The sequence below is a fragment of the Chionomys nivalis genome, chromosome 25, assembly GCF_950005125.1.
Source record: "Chionomys nivalis chromosome 25, mChiNiv1.1, whole genome shotgun sequence".
Lineage (NCBI taxonomy): Eukaryota > Metazoa > Chordata > Mammalia > Rodentia > Cricetidae > Chionomys > Chionomys nivalis.
In genome coordinates, this window is record NC_080110.1 from 17,241,562 (window position 1) to 17,262,493 (window position 20,932).

At 38.6% G+C, this 20,932-nt stretch overlaps 1 protein-coding gene across 1 annotated transcript in view; it reads right to left on the reverse strand.

Annotated features, from left to right (window-relative positions):
• Positions 1 to 20,932, reverse strand: part of Tmtc2 (transmembrane O-mannosyltransferase targeting cadherins 2) — a 380,346-nt gene that overhangs the window by 41,508 nt on the left and 317,906 nt on the right. The window contains exon 11 of the mRNA XM_057758114.1: positions 19,256 to 19,319. Within this exon, the coding sequence (XP_057614097.1) occupies positions 19,256 to 19,319 (64 nt within the window). The remainder of the gene's footprint in view (positions 1 to 19,255; positions 19,320 to 20,932) is intronic.

Sequence of the window (20,932 nt, forward strand, 5' to 3'; positions counted from 1 at the left end):
TAGAAAGATGGAAAACACAAGTCCCAAAGAGAAGCTTCGGGAATGAAATGGTCTGGAAAGTGATGGAAACTGTCTGCAACTGAAATTAAAAACAACTTTAAGGTATCCATGCTGTCTCTTCAGGGCAAATAAAAAGCTATTAGAAATAGGTAAGGCGGACAAAAGACAAAGCTTGGTGTGCACGATCTATCGAGAGGAGAGAGAGAACAAACAAATTTTATGAACATATTTTCTCTAAGGTGGAGTTCAAAGAATGCCAACATATTTTGGGGATTCCTGGCCACACCTTTCTTCAGGGTTCTTCCACCAAAGCAACTCACGGAAAAATTCCGTGTATGCAAACTGATCATTGGCTTAAAACATAACTCATTTTCAAAGAAAGACTGCCGATTTGATGACTCTATTAAGGAAACATGCAAGGTGCCCGGGGCTTCATCCCAGCACCTAAGACACTTGGCATGGTGTATTCTAATATTCAGGGGGTGGAGACAGATGAATTAGACGTTCCTCAGGTACACAGAGACTATGGGACTAGGCTTGGTAAGCCTCTGTTTCAAAAAGAAAAGAAAGAAAATGAAAAGAAGAGAACAAATAATAGGTAGAGCTGGGGCTGCAGCTCAGTAGAGGCCCCAGTTTCCACTCTAACCCTGAACACCACATAAAATCCCGTATTGTAGCGTATTTTGTAAATATAGCTCACTGGAAGTAGAGGCGGGAGAGGGATTTCTGTGGATTTAATGTCTGTGTATTCTTCACAGTGAGTTCCAGGACAACCAAACTAAATCAAGACACCACCATCAGCTCCCTCCATGAAGGAGATGCAAATAAGACCCTGGACCCTGCAATCTTATCTAGCAGATGCACTAATCAGCTAGCCACAGAATGGGCAATGGACAGTAGCCAAGAAGAAGCATTCTCCTAGACAGCAAGCATATTTAGTCAGTCTGCTACTTTAACGCCTATAGTTCTTTCCTTCTCTCCTCCTTCCATCCCTTCTTCCTTCCCTCCATCCCTCCTTCTTCCCTCCCTTCCAGGATCTTACTGTGTAACCTAGGTTGGTCTTGAACTTACCAACTGTCCATGACTAGGGTCAAGTGTCATCTTTCTGTGTCAGCCTCCCAGGTGCTGAGATAGTGGTAGGAAACACCTCATCTAGCTCATGATCATGTTTTTAACATGTAAGCTATTTCTTCTTTAGAGTACCAGATTTTCTCTCAGTCCGCAAGCTGGGAAGAAGCCACTGATGTTCAGGCTTCTCAACTGGGGACTTAGGTCCCTGGTATGCTTTTTCTCTCAGCCCTGTGTCTTATGATATCATTCATCTTTGTCATTTCTTCCTCAACTGGAGTTGTTCCCTTATTTTGGCTACAAATTTCAAAATAGGTCATGCATTGACATTAACACAGGGAAATAAGCTACAGATTCTAGACTTTTCCTCTCTCATAAAGCTGGTTAATGAATATTTTAAAAAGTTGGCTCATTATTCCTATTCTAATTTTCATATAGATAAAACATATAAAGTAAATATTATGACTACACTAGACTGTTTCTGTGTTTTGTTAAAAAAAAAACTTTTATAAGGTAAATTGCCTGTTGAGGTGTCTTTTGGGGGTTACTTGTTTAGAACAAAAACAAACCGCTGGCCAATTTAAAATAATCCAGGAGAAAAACAACATCAACCTCTGCTGTAGTAAACTCTATTTTTCAGAGTGGTATGAGGCCTCTGTTTTTCACTAAACCTTGTTTTTCCAGATAATAAACAAGTATATTCTGTTATGCACGCACAGCCCTAATTTAACATACCTAAAGACATATATCTGTTTATTCTGCTGGATTTGTTATGATTTCCGCCATGGGAAACGATTTGTGAACATCACACAGGAGAAGGAGCCATATGAATAATTCTAAATCTCACAACAATTAGTTGCTTTCCAATCACCCAGGTTTGGTGGCATGAGCCTTCACTTCTACCCCTTGAGTGGCAGAGGCAGGAGGCCCAGAGTTTAAGGGTACACTGGGAGATCTCAGGGGGAAAGAATATCACTTCAAATGAGCCAAGGCTCCACATTCAATTTGCCATGACAGTTCCTGATGGTGAAAGAGAAAAGCCAGAGACCCAGGAGAAACATCACGATAAGGAGAGAGAATTTCAAGCTTTTACATTTAGCAAGAGTTGAAAACCAACCTCACTTTTGCAACCCTCTTAAAAATCACTTCAATCTCCCTTGAAGTACACTGTGAAGCACATCTTCTCAGTGTGTTCTTGGCAGTCAGTTTGGCTGTGTTTTGGTTTAATTTCCAGCTCTGTAAACGATCACCATGCTGGCGCTGAGCATCTCATGTTGTGGTTGGCTTCTACTTCCGAGGCCAGGTTTTATTGAGAGACAAGACGATATGCACAGCCTGTTTAAAACATTACATCTGCACTCCACACTACAAGAAGTCTACACCACAAAGCATAGGGACCGCATACAGTGGAGAACGGCTTCCTATGAATGCCTCACTGGTGATAAGAGAGGATCTACAGCATGCCAGGTGTGTTCGGGGAAGTGCAGTAGAGAGAACCAGGACTCTGCCATCATGGACTCATGGTGGAGAGATAAGTGGAGGATCCCACAAAGATGTAAGGAAATACAAAGAATGCATGCAGATAGCGATGACATTGGAAAGCATAAAAATAAATGGGATCTTAGGATGTAAAGATTGACTGATAAGAAGTGGTTTTTGAGCAAGCTTTGATGACAGTGCTGGACGAGCCAACCGACTTTGGATGGAAGCATGTCTGTTGGAGAAACCACTAAGTTTAAGTGTCTAAAGCAAGGGTTTTCGATCTTTAGGATGTCAAGCAACCCTTTCCCAGGGGTTACATATCAGATATTTACATATTAGTTCATAAGTAGCAAAATTACAGCCATGAAGTAGCAAAAGAAAACTTTATGGTTGGGGGGTCACCACAACATGAACAACTATTCCAAAGGGTCATAGCATTTGGAAGGTTGAGAACGCTGGGTTTAAAGGGAAGGGTTTGTTTGAGCCTCAGACAGCAAATTGCCATCTCCTTACTGTCTTTGGAACTCAGCAGGTGCAATTTACTTTTAAGTCATTTTGGGTTAAGAATATAAATACAAATTTCTGTACTGTAAATGGTTTAGGGCTTTCTATGGGACCAGTAATATTCTAAGTTCTATATATACAGCAATTCCTGTGACAAACTCTTCCACTTGCAGGATGGGCACAGAAAGCCTAGGCATGCTAAGTAGTTCCTAGAAGGCCTCAAAGCTAAGGGGAGACAGTCTCCAGCAGTTTCTATTGAACCATTGCTTCCAGGCTCATCTAATAAGTTCTACTGCATATCAGAACATCCATATGATACGAGTTCATGAGGAGTTTATGGTACAGAAAAATCTTCAAAAATATGATACGATTTATGCAAGCTATTTATAGCAATACTCACTAGACAGACAATAATATATGCTGTATTTTCAGAAAGGAAACAAAAGGATTTTGCATGAGATGTCATGCCAGAGGTGGACAGTTTTCTTATGGCATCATACATAAACAATGCAGCACGATCTTAAATGTTTCATAAACTAGATTCCACTCATGCATACAGGACAAAGAAGACTGGATTTTTGAGATACAGCGTATCCGGACTAAACTATGACTATTCATAAAAGTATCTAAAAGTTAATCTATACGGATGTCAAGGTTCACATTACTTTATGTACTAATACTGTGTCAAAATATGTAGTGCAAAATAGATCTGATGCACTTGATCCCTGGCCAGGTCCACTGAATGGGAAAAGAGGAAACCAAAATAGGTTTTGACAACTTGAAGTGATGAATTACTCTTTGATGGTCAAACGTCAGTGACGGAGTGTATTCTAACGCTTGGCATTTATTTGGCTTCCACTCTTGACCCTGGCTTGCTCCGAAGCCATCAGTCACATATGCTCGTCTGGCAGAACTCCGGATCTTTTATCGACTGTCAAATTTTTTAGCACATCTTAAGCGATGGGCATACATTTGAGAAGTACATTTCCCTCGAGACTGATGAAAATTCAGACTAAGTTTTAAAGGACTGACGCTGTCTGACATCTTCATGCTATCTTTTCTTCATCCTGCTTTTCAAACACCATCACCACACTCAGCAGCTTCAGCTTCCCCGTGTGATGATTACCAAGTACTCAGCACTTAGAGTGATGATCACTAAGTACTCAGTACTTAGAGAAAGTAATGTCAACTGAGACTCAGACAAATTTTTAGGATACAGTGAATAAAAAAACTTCATTAAAATGATTTGAAAACCTATAACCAGTTTAGCATATTCTAGGGGGGGGACAATGGCTTGGTGGGACAGCATTCATTTAAAATATAAAAAGTTACAGTTTTAATACTCAACATTAGAAGTAAAACAAAAACAGTAATAGCAATAAAATAACCCTGGTATATTTCTAAGTAGGTTGATGTTGTCTTTCATAGGCCAATTTTTTAAAAGGTAAATGTATCCTACTTTATCCACATTGAAGGGATGTTTGGTATTTATTGTGTATCAATTTGTGTACTATTATATATTTAAACATTTTATTCCATATATAAAATCCCCAAAACATTTAGCATATGAACGTATTCTAAAATGTATCTCTTCGTTTATCATAGCAAACATATGGTGGAAATGTGATGTAAGAGTCAGACCATTCTATCAGTAACAACATTTCCAAAGAAAGAGCTAGCTGAGAATCCTTTGTACCAAGTACATTCCCTTCCAAAGACTACGCCAATGTTAACTAAACCTTTCGGTCAACTTCAGATTTTTCTGAGGGTACGGCAAAGAAGAGGCAATACATTTTATTTATAAGAATTCTTGTGAGAAGCACATTTCTTGTGATTGCATGAGTCATTGAAAAAAAATAAGCAATATGTTTCAAGCAACCCAAAATAATTTAACTGCTAGGTTTTTTGAAGTCCTTGCTCTTTGAAGACACAATACAGCAAATGATTGATTTCTTACATTTTTAGGCATTGTATAAGTTGCCAAAGATGCAATGTTTCCACACATAATCCTGAATAAATAATTATCTTTAAAGAAAAATAAGTGCTATGCCTTTTGAAAATAGCAAATATGCATTTGTTATACATAGGAGTGCAGGAACCTCAGTCTGTCCCATGCACATGTCTGTCAGCTCTATTTCAGAAACTGACACTTAGTAGATATCATAGATAATGCTTTATGGCCTTTAAGTCTATGCCATTTCATTTCCCAACGTCATTCTGAAGAGGATCCATGAATCATGTGGATTCAAGTTTTAATTGGAAAATGTCCTGCAAAATGATCACGTGCTGAGAACTTGGTCCACAGCTGTGGCCAATATTGAAAGGTGGTTGAATCACGGAGATGCTAACTCCATAAGGGATGAGTTCATGCTGAATGGGCTAAGAAATAGGTCTGTTTAGAAGTGGGTTGTTAGGGATATATCTTCTGTCATCTCTTTCTTCTCTTTCTGGCTACAGTGAGATATGTAGCTCTCCTCCTCCATGTCTTGGAGTTATGATGATGGAGTTATGATGATTCCCAGTAACAGAGCCAGCCAACCGTGGACTAAAACAGTAAGTAGTTCTACATTCAAACTTCTTTTCTCAGGTATTTGCCACACATGTCTAACAGAGATGAATATACACATACGCTCAGGGACTGTGAATTAACATCAAGGATCTATCAATTTGCTCAACTGAACGTCCCCACAAGATTGTTAATATACAATCATTGTCAAAATTTGGATCACCACATCTTAGACAAGAAGTGGTTCACTATTTTAACGCCTGGGGTTGTGTATAAATTTTTTCACGAATAATCATTTGAAGAGGTTTAGGGCATACATTCTGACACTAGACTGTCTACATTTTCAGAAAGGCATTTCATGTAGAAGCCCAAGCATATTACTCTGCCTCATCTTCCCCATATACAAAAATTGGGCATATACTTTTTTTTTTAAAAAAAAGATAAGACTCTGCTGTGTACCCTGCACTGGCCTGCCTGAAATCCATTACTCATTATATAGCTCAGACTAGCCTTAAACTCCAGATGTACACTATATCACATGACTGCAAACTTAAATTTTAATGCTAAACCAGTACAGATAATACTACATTGATTTTTTTTCGAGACCAGCCTGGTCTACAGAGCTAGTTCCAGGACAGGCTCCAAAGCCACAGAGAAACCCTGTCTCGAAAAACCAAAAAAAAAAAAAAAGATGGGGCCTTATTATATATCACTGTCTAGTTTGGAAGTCAGAGATTTCCCTCATATCTCTGCATTCCAAATGCTGGCATTAAAGGCTGTGCATCCTTCTGATTTGACATTCATTAATGAAAAATAAATGCTGGGAATTTTTTGTTGTCCATCATACTCATATTTTATTCTGTGTAGCAATTCATAATCCACACATAGATGTATGTATATACATATATATATTATTAGGATTAATCAAACAACCTACTAAATAACCCTTTTTCTTTTCTGATTCTGAATCAGAATCTGGTTATGATGACAACCTGGCCTTGAAGTCACAATTTTTCTGCCTTGGTTGCCTGAGTGGTGAGACAATAGTCCTGTACCATCACACTGAGCTTGTAATATCCTTCTTCTTGTTTAGGTGAATGTTCCCTTCTTTTTCATCATTCGGTATTCGTGGTTTATATGAATTCAGATGTACTGATAACACGTTTAAAGCAATGATATGGTGTCGCAGTGGGGAGGGTTATAATCCATCATCTGTTCTTCATAAGCATTCCCTAAGATAGAGGAAATGTTTGGGAGTTATGGTGCCAATTAGCACACTGGAAAATAAAATGATAATGTTCTACTATGCGATGAAGGGATCCCTAAGCACACGCATATGTTTCTACTAAAGATTTCCAAGACTGATTAAAGAGCAGAATCCTGTTTGGGTAGCAAAACAATTTCATCTTCAAAAGCCAAGGAATCCACCATTCCCAGTACTCACTTAAGAAAACTATACAAAGGCATGAGAGAACAGCCTGGGGAAAGACAACTCAACAGAGGTGAGAAATTAGAAATTCTAAATATAAATTTCTTTTCCTATATGAAAACTGATAAAATAAGATAGCCATGTATCTCAGGTTTGCTCTCTAAGGAGATTGAGCCACATAACTTCATTTTAAAAATGCTTTTGTCCTCTAACATTTGCGATTTAATACACTTAGTATATATAACTTTTATTATTGCTGGTGTCATTTAAAAATATATCCACCAAAGTGAAGAAATGTCAGTGATTATTGGGGATTATACACTACAAAAATTTTGGTTTGTTGACAGTTTGGTTCATGTGGTTAAAATAAAGTGTTGCGGTGAGGGTCAAAAAAAGAGCACAATTACAGTAGAGAAAACTTAAACTCAACAAATAACAGAATACTGTTTAAAAAAGATAAACGGCCCTTATTTTCTGGATCTATAGTGTTAAATGCATTGAATACATGAGATGACTGTCTTCGTGGGAAACAACATTAGTATCTGGCAAGGATTTCAGATGCTGATTTTTATACATTTTTGTCAGGTTAGGTTTTACATTAATTAATAAAGTGAAAAACAAACACGACAAAGGAAAGATTCGGTAAAGGAAATCCATCTACCTCTTCCATGCTTCGAGACTTCAGCAGCAAGGACATAGTAACTTAAACTGATGAGAAAGGAAAGAATTCCTGTTTTATATCCGTGTGTTCTCGAACTTGCTAAGGACAGTTACATCCCAGTTAATTCCCAAACTGAGGCCGATCACTTTCCCATGTGATATAAGCAATTAATGTTTTATAGTGAGGAATTATTGAGAGTGGCCATACCTGCCATCTAATAAATCAATCCAGCCCATCATCTTTTCAAATTTGCTCCTCTCGAAAATCCCACATTACTGAACTCAGCGAGTTATTTTCGAATGAAAGCAATTTAGCAATTAGGAGACCATTGCAAATTCTTTCTTGTCACAGGCTCGTTAATGGCACCACATTTGCTCTTCTTTAACTTGCCTTTTATACTTCAAAACGGAAACGCACACACGTGGTCAAGCTGCATTCCCAGGAGCTATTTCAGTAAAGATCACTTAAGAAAGTGACACATGCACAAACTGGAGATGAAAACCCCACAGGAATAATGGGCGCTGCTCAAAAGACATTCGGCAACAAAGGAGCCGAATTCTCTGTAGTTTTCACTTTGTGATATAAATATAATGCAAGTTCCTGACCACATATTTTTGTTTTTTTTTTCATTTGTGTGGTGTGTGTGTGTGGTGTGATACGTGGTATGTATACTTGTAAGTGTGAATGTGTGAGTGTGTGCACATGTATGTGTTTGTGGAACTCAGTGTGCAGGTTTGAGCATCTTACCCAAGTTGACCTCCATCCTTACGTTTGCGTCAGGATCTCACCTTAGACATGGAGCTCACAGGTTCAGCTGGAGTTGGATGGCAAGTGAGCTTCAGTAATTTGCCTTTATCTGTCCCCACTTCACTAGTTCTGGGATTATAGGTGCATACCACTATAGCCAGCTGGGATCTGGGGAGCTGAACTCAGATCTTAGTGCCTGTGCTGTAGGAAGTTTAGTAACTGAGCCATCTCCCCAGCAGCTTTATGGCCCCACTGCTTTGAAATCCAAAGAAGCAACGGCTATGAACAAGCAAGGACAGAACATACTACAGCGATATTTAACTTTTCCTAAAAAGGTAGCTCTTTTATCTCTTCTAGGAACTATCAAAACTGTTACTGCCATACACCTAACCAACTCAAGGAAGAAAAGACAAATATTTAATTCTGAGATCATCAGAAAGAGACCTGGTCAGTCATCCTCATCAGCTTAAACCATGAAACCCAATATGGACAAGTTCACAGAACCGCCATCTACGGGCTGCCCATGTATGCTTCAGCATTGCCAGGACATACATTTCATTTCATCTTTTACAAGTAGCATGGACTTTAACAGCACAGTCTGGGAAAACAGTTATTCAGGATGACAAAGACTGTCTTGGAACAAACCTTAGACAGGCTCCTCTAAGAGCTCCCTTTGGACTAAGCCTCACCCTTCAGTCTTATCTTCTGCCTGCCCACTCTAGCTGTTGCAAGTGTATGGACAAATCCCTGTAGTACAAATGGTGCCCTGGCATCTGATCACCTTCTGTGTCTGATTAAATTCCCACCCTTACGCTGGGTACCTAGTCATCTGAATTGCTTTCAGCAACAATCCCACTAAGTCAGAAGCAGAACTCCTCTAGGCTTGTAGTTTTCTAGTGATCTTCAGTTCACTCCCATTCTGATGATTGCAGCTACTGTAGAGAAGGAAGTATTTTCCTTTTATCTATCTTAATTCATCAGTAGGGACCCATGCAATAATAAAAAATAAACAAGAAAATCCACATCATTCATTTGGCCCAATTTTGATGTGAAAAACAGAACTACCGTGTTTTTAATGCTAGGTTTGATGAAGAGTGAACAACATAAAGCAAGACAGAAAAGAAAGGGGAACTTGCACCAAGCCCAACAATTAGTGGTAGGGGAAGCTTTGCAAGGCCTGTTTGTTCAGATTCTCCGCATTGCTTCCTCTTTGGAGACGAGGGTGCTCTCATGTAAACATCTGATGAACTCAGGGCTGGGGGTGCCAGAAAGTCCCTTCCACACATGCCATTTCTCACATTCCTTCAGCATAATGTATTCAGCATGACAAACTGCCTTATGCCAGGGAAGTATTTCTGGAACCACACCGCAACAAATCCTCAGACGTCTTTGTTAAATTTGGGTTGAGCCTGATCTCTCTCGCCTGTATCACGACAATCGACACGCAATCCAATGGTCCTACATAAAGACTTCCTTTCACCGAAGACAGCATGCAATATGGAAGCCATGTCTATTAGAATGCTTTCAGAATAGCTTGCTGGACTGTGAAATCAGCGTAGATATTCACCAGTGGATTCATGGATAAACAAAACATGGCAGAGATACATAAGGACCTATTACTTAATCATAAGGAAAGACAAAATTACATTGTTTGCAGGAAAATGGGTAGAACTAAAGATCATGTCCGGAAAATGAGAAACAGCAAATGCAGAAGGGGCTTTCTGACTGTCTCAGCGCTGAAATGAATCCAGTATTTCCTACAATTAATAAATGCTAAAAAAAATTGTCTTCCTTCACATTTTAAAGTGTATGATTTTTTTTTTATCAAGGACATAGAACCAAAAGGAAATGAAACTAGCAATCTATGACTTTCCTAGAATCTGCTTAACCTATTGGTTTTTGGATGAAGTATATTTTTTCTCTAGACTAGAGTTTATGTAACTAAGGAAGGTTAGTGGAAAACTCAGAAACAGAGAGTAGACTGTTTTGACTCTATACTATATGGTATAATTATTACTTGTACACACACACACATATATATACACTATAAAATATACTATATATTGCATAGTATACTCACTTGTATATATTGTCTAACAATACTTATTACTATACATTATAGAGTTATTATTATATAGTTACAAGTGGGAGAAAAGACTCTCCCGCAGCTTTTTGTTCCTGTTTTAGTGCACATTTAGGGGGAAAAGGCTCTATCCACTCAATCAAGGATCAGGATAAATACCTAGAATGACAATGGAGACGGAGGAGGCAGCTGTGGAGGGGAACATGGGGGACAGCCAGAGTGTAAGAAACCTCCACAGGTGGTAGCCATAATCTCCCCTCCTCCTCCCAGGTGGGAGTGTTGACCAGTGTGGTTCAGACACTTGAATTTTCAAAGAAAGCAGGAGTCAAGTTTCTCAGAAGAGAAGGGACTGGATGTAATTTTAGTGTGTGGTCCCATGACTCACACGGTTACAGCAACAATTCCACATGCAGGGTACCACCCCAAAGAAACGGCAGTGAAAATAAACATGCCGGCGAGAATGTAACTAAATGAAATCCCCCAAGGTTGGATGTTCCTTAAACTAGAATACTCCAGTTGATTTTCTTTATATCCAAGAGCTACTTAAGCTCCTACCCACTTCTTACCTCCACTGAAGGGTTTTTCTGCTGTGAATCTAACAATACACACAAAGACACACACACACACACATACATATTTTTCAAACTGTCTTTAAAATTGATCTCATGTGGATGGTGAAAACCAGCAATGCCTCCAGAACTATAGCGTGAACTCAGGTCATCCCAAATAATCTTCCCGCAGAGTGGGCTGCAACTTGCCCATGCCAGCAGCAAACAAATGGATTGCGCTTACCACCAGTGTCTTCTAATTACGTGACTTGGAAAAATCAGAAACAAGAGAAGAACTGTAGCCACTTCAGAGGTACATATTCTTTTGTTGTTGTTCTGGTTTATCTAACATTTGCAAAATTGTGTGCAACAGAAAGAAATTAAAATGTAAGCAGGGAGAAATGAGCGCACCAGAAAGCTAGACTTTGCATCTTGTCGGAATAAAAGGCACAGCACAGTGTCATTTGGAAAAAATGATCTCCAGAGAGAAAAGTCGCCATGGAGATATGGGTGGAGTCAGATTAAAATTGATCCCAGGATAAGCAGCTTTCAGAGAATTGAACAGTGACTCTGATCCGGCAGAAGTTACACAAGAATTAGTTATTTGATTTCTAAAATGTACAACCATACAAATATGAGGAGAGCTATTTAAGAATGGAACATAATAAAAAAAATGGGCAACTACATTTGAGAAATGAAAGTCTCCGGGTCAACTGAACATAATTAGGTTAAAATATGGGGCAAACTAATAATTTCTTCCTTGATTAGAACTTGCATTTTTCCTCTTAGTTTGACGTATTACATCATTCATGTTCTAACTATAAAATATAGATATATTTGAAATGGAAAAAGCCATGAGAGTGAGAGATTTATGTGCAATATTGAAACAGTTTTGACTTGCACAACTGATCTGGTGATTTCCATATATATATATATATATATATATATATATATATATATATATAAAATCAGTGCCTAAAAGTCCATAGATACGAATACATATTTTTTCCACATCAGAGCAGCCAGACAGTTCCTCCCTCACTTATAAGCATGAATGTGGTTTAACTACTTCCCAGGCAAATTATTATTAACCCTGTCATTTTTTCCCCTAACAAAGCAGTGATCTCAATAATTATCTCCAAAAAATATCCTTTATATAGTCAAATCTGAATCGGTCTAGCTTAACCTAATTTCATGGTCTCTTGTTCTAATTATGGCTAAGAAATAGAATTCCCAACAGAAAGCAACTATATGCCCAGTGTATTTTATACTCTTTATATCAGAATAATCCAAAATAACTCTAAATACTCCCTCCTTGAGTTCCAGTGTTGGTGCTTAATGCTGATCCATCCACCTTCTCTTATAAGCATGTTACAATAAAAAGGTATTATAAATTAAAATGAAAAGTAATATATTACAGAATAGTTAGGCTATCTAACCAAATGCATGTAGTCATAGTAAACACATTTCATATCTCATTTTGAACATTTTCCATATAATTACACACACAGAGAGAGATAGAAAGAGAGAGAGAGAAGGAGAGAGAGAAGACAGCTCCAGCTTTTGTTTATAAATTCATGGATCCTCTTAATTCTCTTAATTTTAAGTACCTGGGAAAAGTAAAGCTCAGGCATGATATTTTTGATTAAATAATCTAGGGGACATATTTTCCCTTTAATTTTCATACAATGAATACACTTGTAAAATATTAATGAAATATTATACCAAAGAGAAATGTAGAGTATGAATAAATCATGTAGCATATGTCAGAAGGCTGAGTCCAAAGGACAATCTATCAGTGACGTCAGAAATCCACTTAGAGGCATGAGATGACTGCCGGCTTAAAAGAACACCTCAACAGGCAGCTATTTGGTTTGTATGACTACTAGAGACCTCGAAGAAATACAACTTCTGGTGCACCACAAAAATCACAGAAAGCCACGAGAACTTAATCTCAGATTCAGCCCTTCTCTACTTGGGATTCACAAATGGCCAAAAGACGGCAACTGCATTAGTTTACAGTCTACCTCCTCCCTTACTGTGCAAGCACGGCCCCTCTCCCATCCAGTTTCGCCATGCAAGTACACCTCAGCAGATCACGTTCTTTCTCTTTCGTGTCCCAGAGAGAAACGAATTCCTTAAGATTTCAATATTTCCTTCATTCTCTCACCTATTTGGACAGATTCTTTTTGTTATCACATTTGAGTGTGTACATTTCCAAACAACTATCGTTATTCTTTAATGAATTTATACGTTTTTATATCCATTCTTTCTTCTCTCTAGAACTTTCTTACAGGATAATGTCTAATGAGGCTTGTGACTAATTCTTCATTCTCTTCACACCTGAGAACTTTCTCCCTCATTAGTATGGAAATGGAGTGTTGAAGGCCACCAGAGGCATCTTATCCTCTGACCCAGTGGACATGCATGTCCCTGTTTCTCGTTGCCTTTTATAGTAGTATTTGTGCTCATCAGTTAGGCTTTCTAAACCCTGAAACCGTCTTTGATGTTTCTATCATCTCACAGCCAGATGTAGCAATTCCCAGGGTTGGGACCTTGATGCTTTCCCTCCCTTTCATGCCTTCTCTTCCATCCTGGTTTTATTTATTTTGCAGGTGCAATGTTACTTTCTGCAGATGACATCCATATTTTCATCCTTACCTATACATGTTTTCTAGATAGCTTGCTGAAAGTAATGTCTAGCATAAATTTAGGATAGGGCTTCGGGGACAGTTCAGCCAGGGCAGCGTTTTGCCAAGAGGATACAAAGACCTGGCTTTTTGCTGTAACAACTATGTAAAAATCTTAAGTGTTTCTGTGCTCATCTATAATTCCACAGCTAGGGAGGAGGAGACATGATGATCTCTGGGGCTTGTTGGCCAGCTAGTCCAGCTAACCCAGACAAACTGGGGAGCTTTAGGTTCAGTGAAAGAATGTGCCCTTGAATCTAAGGCAGAGATGGATACAAGAGGGCATACAAAATGAATTGCTCGCCTCCACAACCTCTCCATACATGTGCACACACCTACACCTGCATGTACCGCACATATAAAACGACACAAATCCACACAGTCACACATTCATTCAGAATGTGCTACGTCTAAACTTACGATTGTATTCGTAAAATAAACACACCCTCGGATGACCTTATTTGTTGTATTTCTTTTGCTTCCAAGATACCCAATTCAAAATTTGTAGTACTTATGTGAAGAACTAATTTTCATATTCACATGCTAGGTTCTATATGTTTTTTCCATTCTATTCCTGCTTTTACTCTTGACTGCCTTATGCTTACAATGATCTTCTATTTGATCTTATCAAGGTTGGGTCTCCCAATCCTGCTTTTCTGAACACAATACAAATTTTCATGTCATCTTAATTATTACTTTCATTATGTCATATTGTCTGTCAAAATTACAGAAGCCAGACTTCTTTATCTTTATGTGGGATACTCAATATCTCTCACCTGTTTTTATAGGAGTTTGCTGCCTATGTATGAGTATGACTCATGACCCAACCCCACTGCCAAAATTCTCTTCCTTCTACTCTTCTTGCTAAAATCTCCTATAAGAATTCTATCATTATAGCCTTTATTAGGTTTTCCTATTCCAACTCAAAACCCTTTTAGCTCAACTGAGATGAAAGTAATTTCTCCTACTCATTTATTCAGCACCTAGCTTATGTCCCCCACAAAACCCTTATGAGAAAGCATTATTTACTGCTCTGATATTCAAGGACTGGAATTTACATGTTCTCCCTTCCCCTAGATTTCCTACATTAGGTTGTATGTTTCCCAAGGTCAGAGTTAAATTTTTATAACTTGGAAGCTCTCTTTCATTAGATATAGAGACATATATAATGTTGACATTTGAATTAAAATGGACTGGAATGAGTATAGACCATAAACAAGTCTACCCTGGAAACCCAAGCACAGGTCATTTTGTCCTCTGGACTTCAGGGTGGATGAGAAGTCAAGCAAAGGCAGGTGACTTTGTCCCATGCAAATTTCTCCATTCTTCACATTAAATTCTTTTATCCCTACGATAATGCAGACTTTGGCTGGGCTCCCAATCAAAGAACAAAGCAGTTTCTTTTAAATGTTCCTTCTACTTCTCGGGAGTCAGCAATTTTTGATGTGCATAAGTGGACGGGGGAGGCAGATGGACAAGGACTGTCACATGGTGGATTCCACTCAGAGCTCAGCTGGCTTATAAAAACGAGAACTGACAAGCCCTAAAGTACGACATTGATAAAACCTTTTCTTATTGTAAAAATGCTTTAATGCAATCTACTTTTAGAGCAATTTCTCCACAATAGCAACAGAATGAGATTTTGAGACAGCGTAGACTTTGCAGCAAGAAACATGCCTATGATGTGTGCTGTCAACAATCACAATTCTTCACTTATGTACTTCAATAAGCGAACGCATTGAACACTGCTGAGGCAGACAAACCTAAATATAAAAATCACAATCCTGGAGAACCTAGACAGCAATGAGGACCCTAATAGAGACACACACAGATCTAATCTACTTGGGAAGTAGAAAAAGACAAGATCTCCTGAGTAAATTGGGAGCATGGGACCTTGGGAGAAAGTTGAAGGAGAGGGGAGAGGCGGGGAGGGGAGCAAAGAAAAATGTAGAGCTCAATATAACTCAATAAAAAACTATATTATATTCCTAACCATCTAGTCCTCTTTCATTATTTTACTGTTTTTTTCATTGGCGCTACACTATAAAAGGTCAATTCATTTCAAAATGAATGATGTAGAACAATATGCTTTTGTATAATTAAATTGCAGGATGTATTAAAAGTAATGAAAACAGTTCATTCTTAAGATAGAAGTACATCTCAGAAATAAAAATCTTTTAAGAAAAGATTTTGTTTTAAATTATGTGTATGCACATGAGGGGCGGAGGAGAGAAGAGGTTGCGTCCATGAGCACAGTGCCCACGGAGGCCAGGAGAGGGCATCCCTGGAGTTGGAGTTAGAGATGGTGCTGAAGTGGCTGCTAGGAGGTGAAGTCATGTCCTTAGTCACTGAAATGTCTCTCCAGCCCCATCAATGACTTTAAACATGATAACAATAAGAGTCATCACACAAGGCCTGCTACACAGCCATGACCTCACACAAGCACTGTTAGATTCTCGGTTATCCTCATACAGCACGATGATGAATACATTGGTAATGGTATTATGCAAGCAAACGGAAAAGAAATTCTATGACAAGTAAGAATAAGATGGACCTACTGTGCAGATGTATAAACTAAAAAAGAACAGGAAATGAAGCTGTTCGGCTAGGAAAGAAGAATTGATATTCGTTAGCTCTCCTCCCTATAATCAGGTAACTGACAATGGCATTTGTTTAATGAAGTGTGGCAGGGACAAGAAAGCTTTTATGAACAAAGGGAATAAGCAGCAAGATAAATGTTAGGCAGGTGTTTTTATTTAGATCAAATGCAGGATTAAGTTGCTCAGACAGTTCTCTGTTTCAGAGTAGAATTATACTATTGGTATGGTTTGTAATTCCATCATTCTGGCCTCAGTGACACCAAACGTATGCTAAGAGTATCAGCTGAAAACCCAAACGATTAGAAAATAAATAGGGAAAAATGCACAGCTGCTGATTTATTAATTATAGCATCTTTTTTTGCCAAATGTGAACCTTATCGCAAAGCCCATAAAAAGTACTCTTGCCAGATATGGAACGGATTGTTTGAATAAAATGCATTTTCAAAAGCAATCTGTAGCATACGTGGGAATGAAACATTTGGGGATCTCTTGGGAAAAAGGTTTTGCCTTGGAGATTAAATATCGATTTTATGATTTTGCTAGTCATAAAAAAAAACAAAAAAAAAAAAACAAGTTAGGCCCACAGTCTATGCTACCTAGATGTCCTTTTCTGTCTTAGAGGCTCTTTAGTTCAGACACCTGTTTCTCCCTATTCCATTATACTCTGATAAAGGCCATCACTCAACCATTCACCCAGCAAAAATAAAATTGACACTCCGCGGGGGGGCGGGGGGGGCACAGACTGATTCTCAATGGATAAAACTTCATCTTAATTATCATGTAGTTTACATATGTTTAGAACACATTATATTGAGCAACACCAATAGAGAAATAAAACAAATGCCTTGATTGCTTGCCTTCAAAGCTACTGCAGGCTTAAGACTTTCTATTTAACACTTCTGTTTGGAAAACTACCCAATGGGATCAAACTTAAACACTTACAAATGTTTTGTTCTGTTGCATTCTTAACCCCCATACTGTTTCATCTTCCTCCAAACACACACCACTGCCTGAGAGATTACATAGTTTTCTCATTTATTCCTTCTCTTCTACTCAGACACTAAGTTCCTGATAGGGAGGCTCTGTGTCTTGTGCCTAGCATAGCACTTGATACTTAGTAAACATACAAAGCAAGTAAACGAGTTGACTGCTACCCTGGCTTTCCAGATAAATGATGTGTGTTTCCTCTTGTGGTACAGCGTCCTCCGCACCACCCCTTTTAAAATCCATTAAGCTTTCTCTTTCTTTGGCAGACAGGAGACTAAATGACAAAGTGACTCTCTAAAGTTGTGCTGCCAGGTGAAACATTAACTTCTCCACCCTTCAGCACTGCCGAGACCACAGAAGCAGCTGTGAGCTGCAATAAGCAAATTCTCGCGACGTGTCTAGCAAAGAGAGGGACAAATAAGTGTACGATACACTTTAGCCGTCGTTGCTCTTGCCGTTAGGATTATTTCCTCCCATTGTACACAGCCTGCCAATTCCTCAGTTATCTTGTAACCATGGGAAGTGGTTCAGAACAGCCGTCACGGAACATGGCATCTTGGAAAACTGAATGTGTGGAGATGGAGAGAATTGAGAAGAGTGCAGAAGCACAGTGGTCCTATGGCCTTTCCCTGTTCTCTCCTGTAAAGGGAGTGCTAAGGCAGGTCTTTACATCCATATCTCTGATGATGGGAATGAGCAGGATGCTGTAGTGCCCTCCATCCCGTCTTGAGCCTGCTGCCTTGAGCCTGCTGCCGTCCCCTTCACCTACTGTGTCTGCATCCCCCTCCTCAGTCTGCCAGCTGTGTTTCAACACCAAAGGCCATTAAAAACAAAACAAAACCAATAAAACAAAAAACACACAAACCTTTCCTCTCCTTCTTTGGGCTTTCATTTCTGAAGATTCCTTTGTCATAAATCTTAAATAAATGCATACACTCTTGTTAAGCAAATCTTCTGTAATGATACCTTAATATATTTCTGTACATTTTAATATAAATATAAATGGAACTTGAGATTTATATACAGGGTTAAGCTCACCATGGTTAAGTCTTAGGGAAACACACACCTCATAAGTCTCTACTCTCACAAGACTATACCTCCAAAGAGTCATGCTACTATGTCAATTAGCATGGTCTCGAATCTCTGCCTCCTTCTTAAAGCAGCCCCTTTCTACTTATTTGCCCAATAGATGCAATACTCTAACGAAATGAGACTGATTCTTGTATGTGCACTGCACCCACACATGTTTTCATCACTCTTTGAAAACTGCACTTCTCAAATGCATGGTCTGCTTTTGGAGAGAAGGGGAGAAGGCTTTGCTGTTGGACGGTGGTGCAGAATGTATATGAGAATAAATGTTCAGAACCAGAATTTGCTGCAGTGAAAAATCCTTCTTGTCAGGCTGCTAGAAAAGCAGCTTTTGGCTTTTTATAAATAGTAATTCCATTCCAACAATAATGATACCTAATTTATATCCATCTTCCTTTCTGCAAGTGAAACTACCCTGGGAAAACTTGTAATGAAAACAATATTGATAAACTTGCAAAGCCGAGTTATTAAAAATGAGGATTTTAGAATCTAAAACGGGCACACAGCTGACGGTTTAAATGCAGTGGGAGACAAACAATAAGAATTTATCACTAGAGGAACAAAAAAAGGCCTTCACGGAATTAATCTGAAGATTCACCCAAACAAAAGGTATTTAACAACAATCAAACCCATATGAAATAATGAAAGCTAATCACGATCTACAAAGCGGCGGGGGGGCGGGGAAATATTTCTGAGGAAGACAAAGAAATTTGAACTGGTCGTAGGTGATTAGAGGACCTGAACAGTGGGCCTTCAACTGAGAAACTGGAAGGAAAAGAAGGCAGCATTGATGACAATCGCCACTGAAGGCCCTAGGACCGTATCTTCAACAATGGTTGAAGACATTGAGAAAGTACTTACATTAGGTCTCAGTTTAGCTGCCAGGTCATAATACTTCTCCGCTGCTTCATTGAGGCTAGCTTGTCTGTCAAAGAAAAAATAAAATATAATTATATTATGTATTTTAAAACTGAAGCATTGAGGAGCAGCCTGACAGAAACTTAAAAGAATTACAGCCACGTTGACTAAACAGTAAGTTCCCATAAAAATAAACTCGAAATGAACTTACCATTATTTTAAAGTATTACAAAGGGTGACCTAGCATAACCCCATTGGTTAGGTATTGCTAATTTATATTTACATGCTTGTCATAGGAAAAAGTAATTTCCTTTTCAAGATAACTCAAATAATACATTTAGATTCTCCAGTTACAAAATGACAATCCAGAAGAAAAGATTAAAACAAAAATCAATTGTCAATATTTAGCTAAGTTTACGTGCAACATGTGCATGCAGATTCTCGCAGAAGGCAGAGGAAGATGTTAGATTCCTTGGAACTGGAGTTATGGCAGTTATGAGATGTAGGATATAGGTGCTGGTACCCTAAATTGGGTACCTTGAAAAGGCAATAAACCCTCAAAATCATCACCTCTTTAGCCCCTAGGTGTTTATTTTAAAAATAAACATAGTGAACATTTGTGAGACTTAAGAAATTATATATTCATTTTACATACACACGCAATCACACACACACATATATATACACACATATACATATATGTGAATACACATACATACTTATTTATATATGTATAAATATATTTTTATATATAAGACATAGAAACATAAAGAGAACTATGTAGGGAGAGAGTTGAGGATGAGATGGTAGTGCCAGGGATAAATAGAAACAAAATATGATGGTATATGTGTGAGAATATCATGAAACCAATGGTTTATGCTAACTAAAATTAATAACATTTTAGAAACAAAGTAATTAAACTTTAGAGATGGCTCTAAAATTTAGGAGCTTGCTGTGAAATAATGAGGACCCAAACTCAGGTTCCTAGAACCCACAACTCCTCATGGTATGGCAGTGCTTGTCTGTGTTCCCAGCATGGGAGGCAGGCACAGGAGGATGCTGCATGTTTACTGGTCAGCCAGTCTAGCTAAACAGTGAGTTCTGCTGTAGGTAAGAGACTCTGTTCCAAACACTGAGGTGGGGAGTGGTGTCTTCCTCGGGCTTCTGTCTGTGCGCACATGGGCACTTGCACATGCACACACGTGTGCATTCATATACACAAACTGCATGTGAGTATTTTTCTGTAGAAAGTTATTCTGCTTTCTATTTCTTTTTCTTGGTCCGTTTATCGCCCTCTTGCTCTCTCTCTTTTCTCTCTCTCTCCACACACACACGCACACACACGTGCATGTACAGGCACACATGCAAGCATACACACACAAGCTCACGCACAATGCAGATCTCAGACTATTTCTCTCCTTGCGTTCTAGTCACCAGTGAGGGCACATGACCTAATCTCAGAAAACTGGATGCTTGCACTTGATTTTTAATTCAGACAAAAACAAGATGAAATAAGGAAAAATGTAAAGAAAGAATAATGAAGGGATAGCCAGAATTCACTCACAATGGCACAAGAAATGGGGGCTATGCCCAGGCCAGACTTTTCCCACAAACAATTACAATAATATAATGGTTTATCATAGTTTGTAGTCACTGGGTTTAGACTGTATTTTGATAATT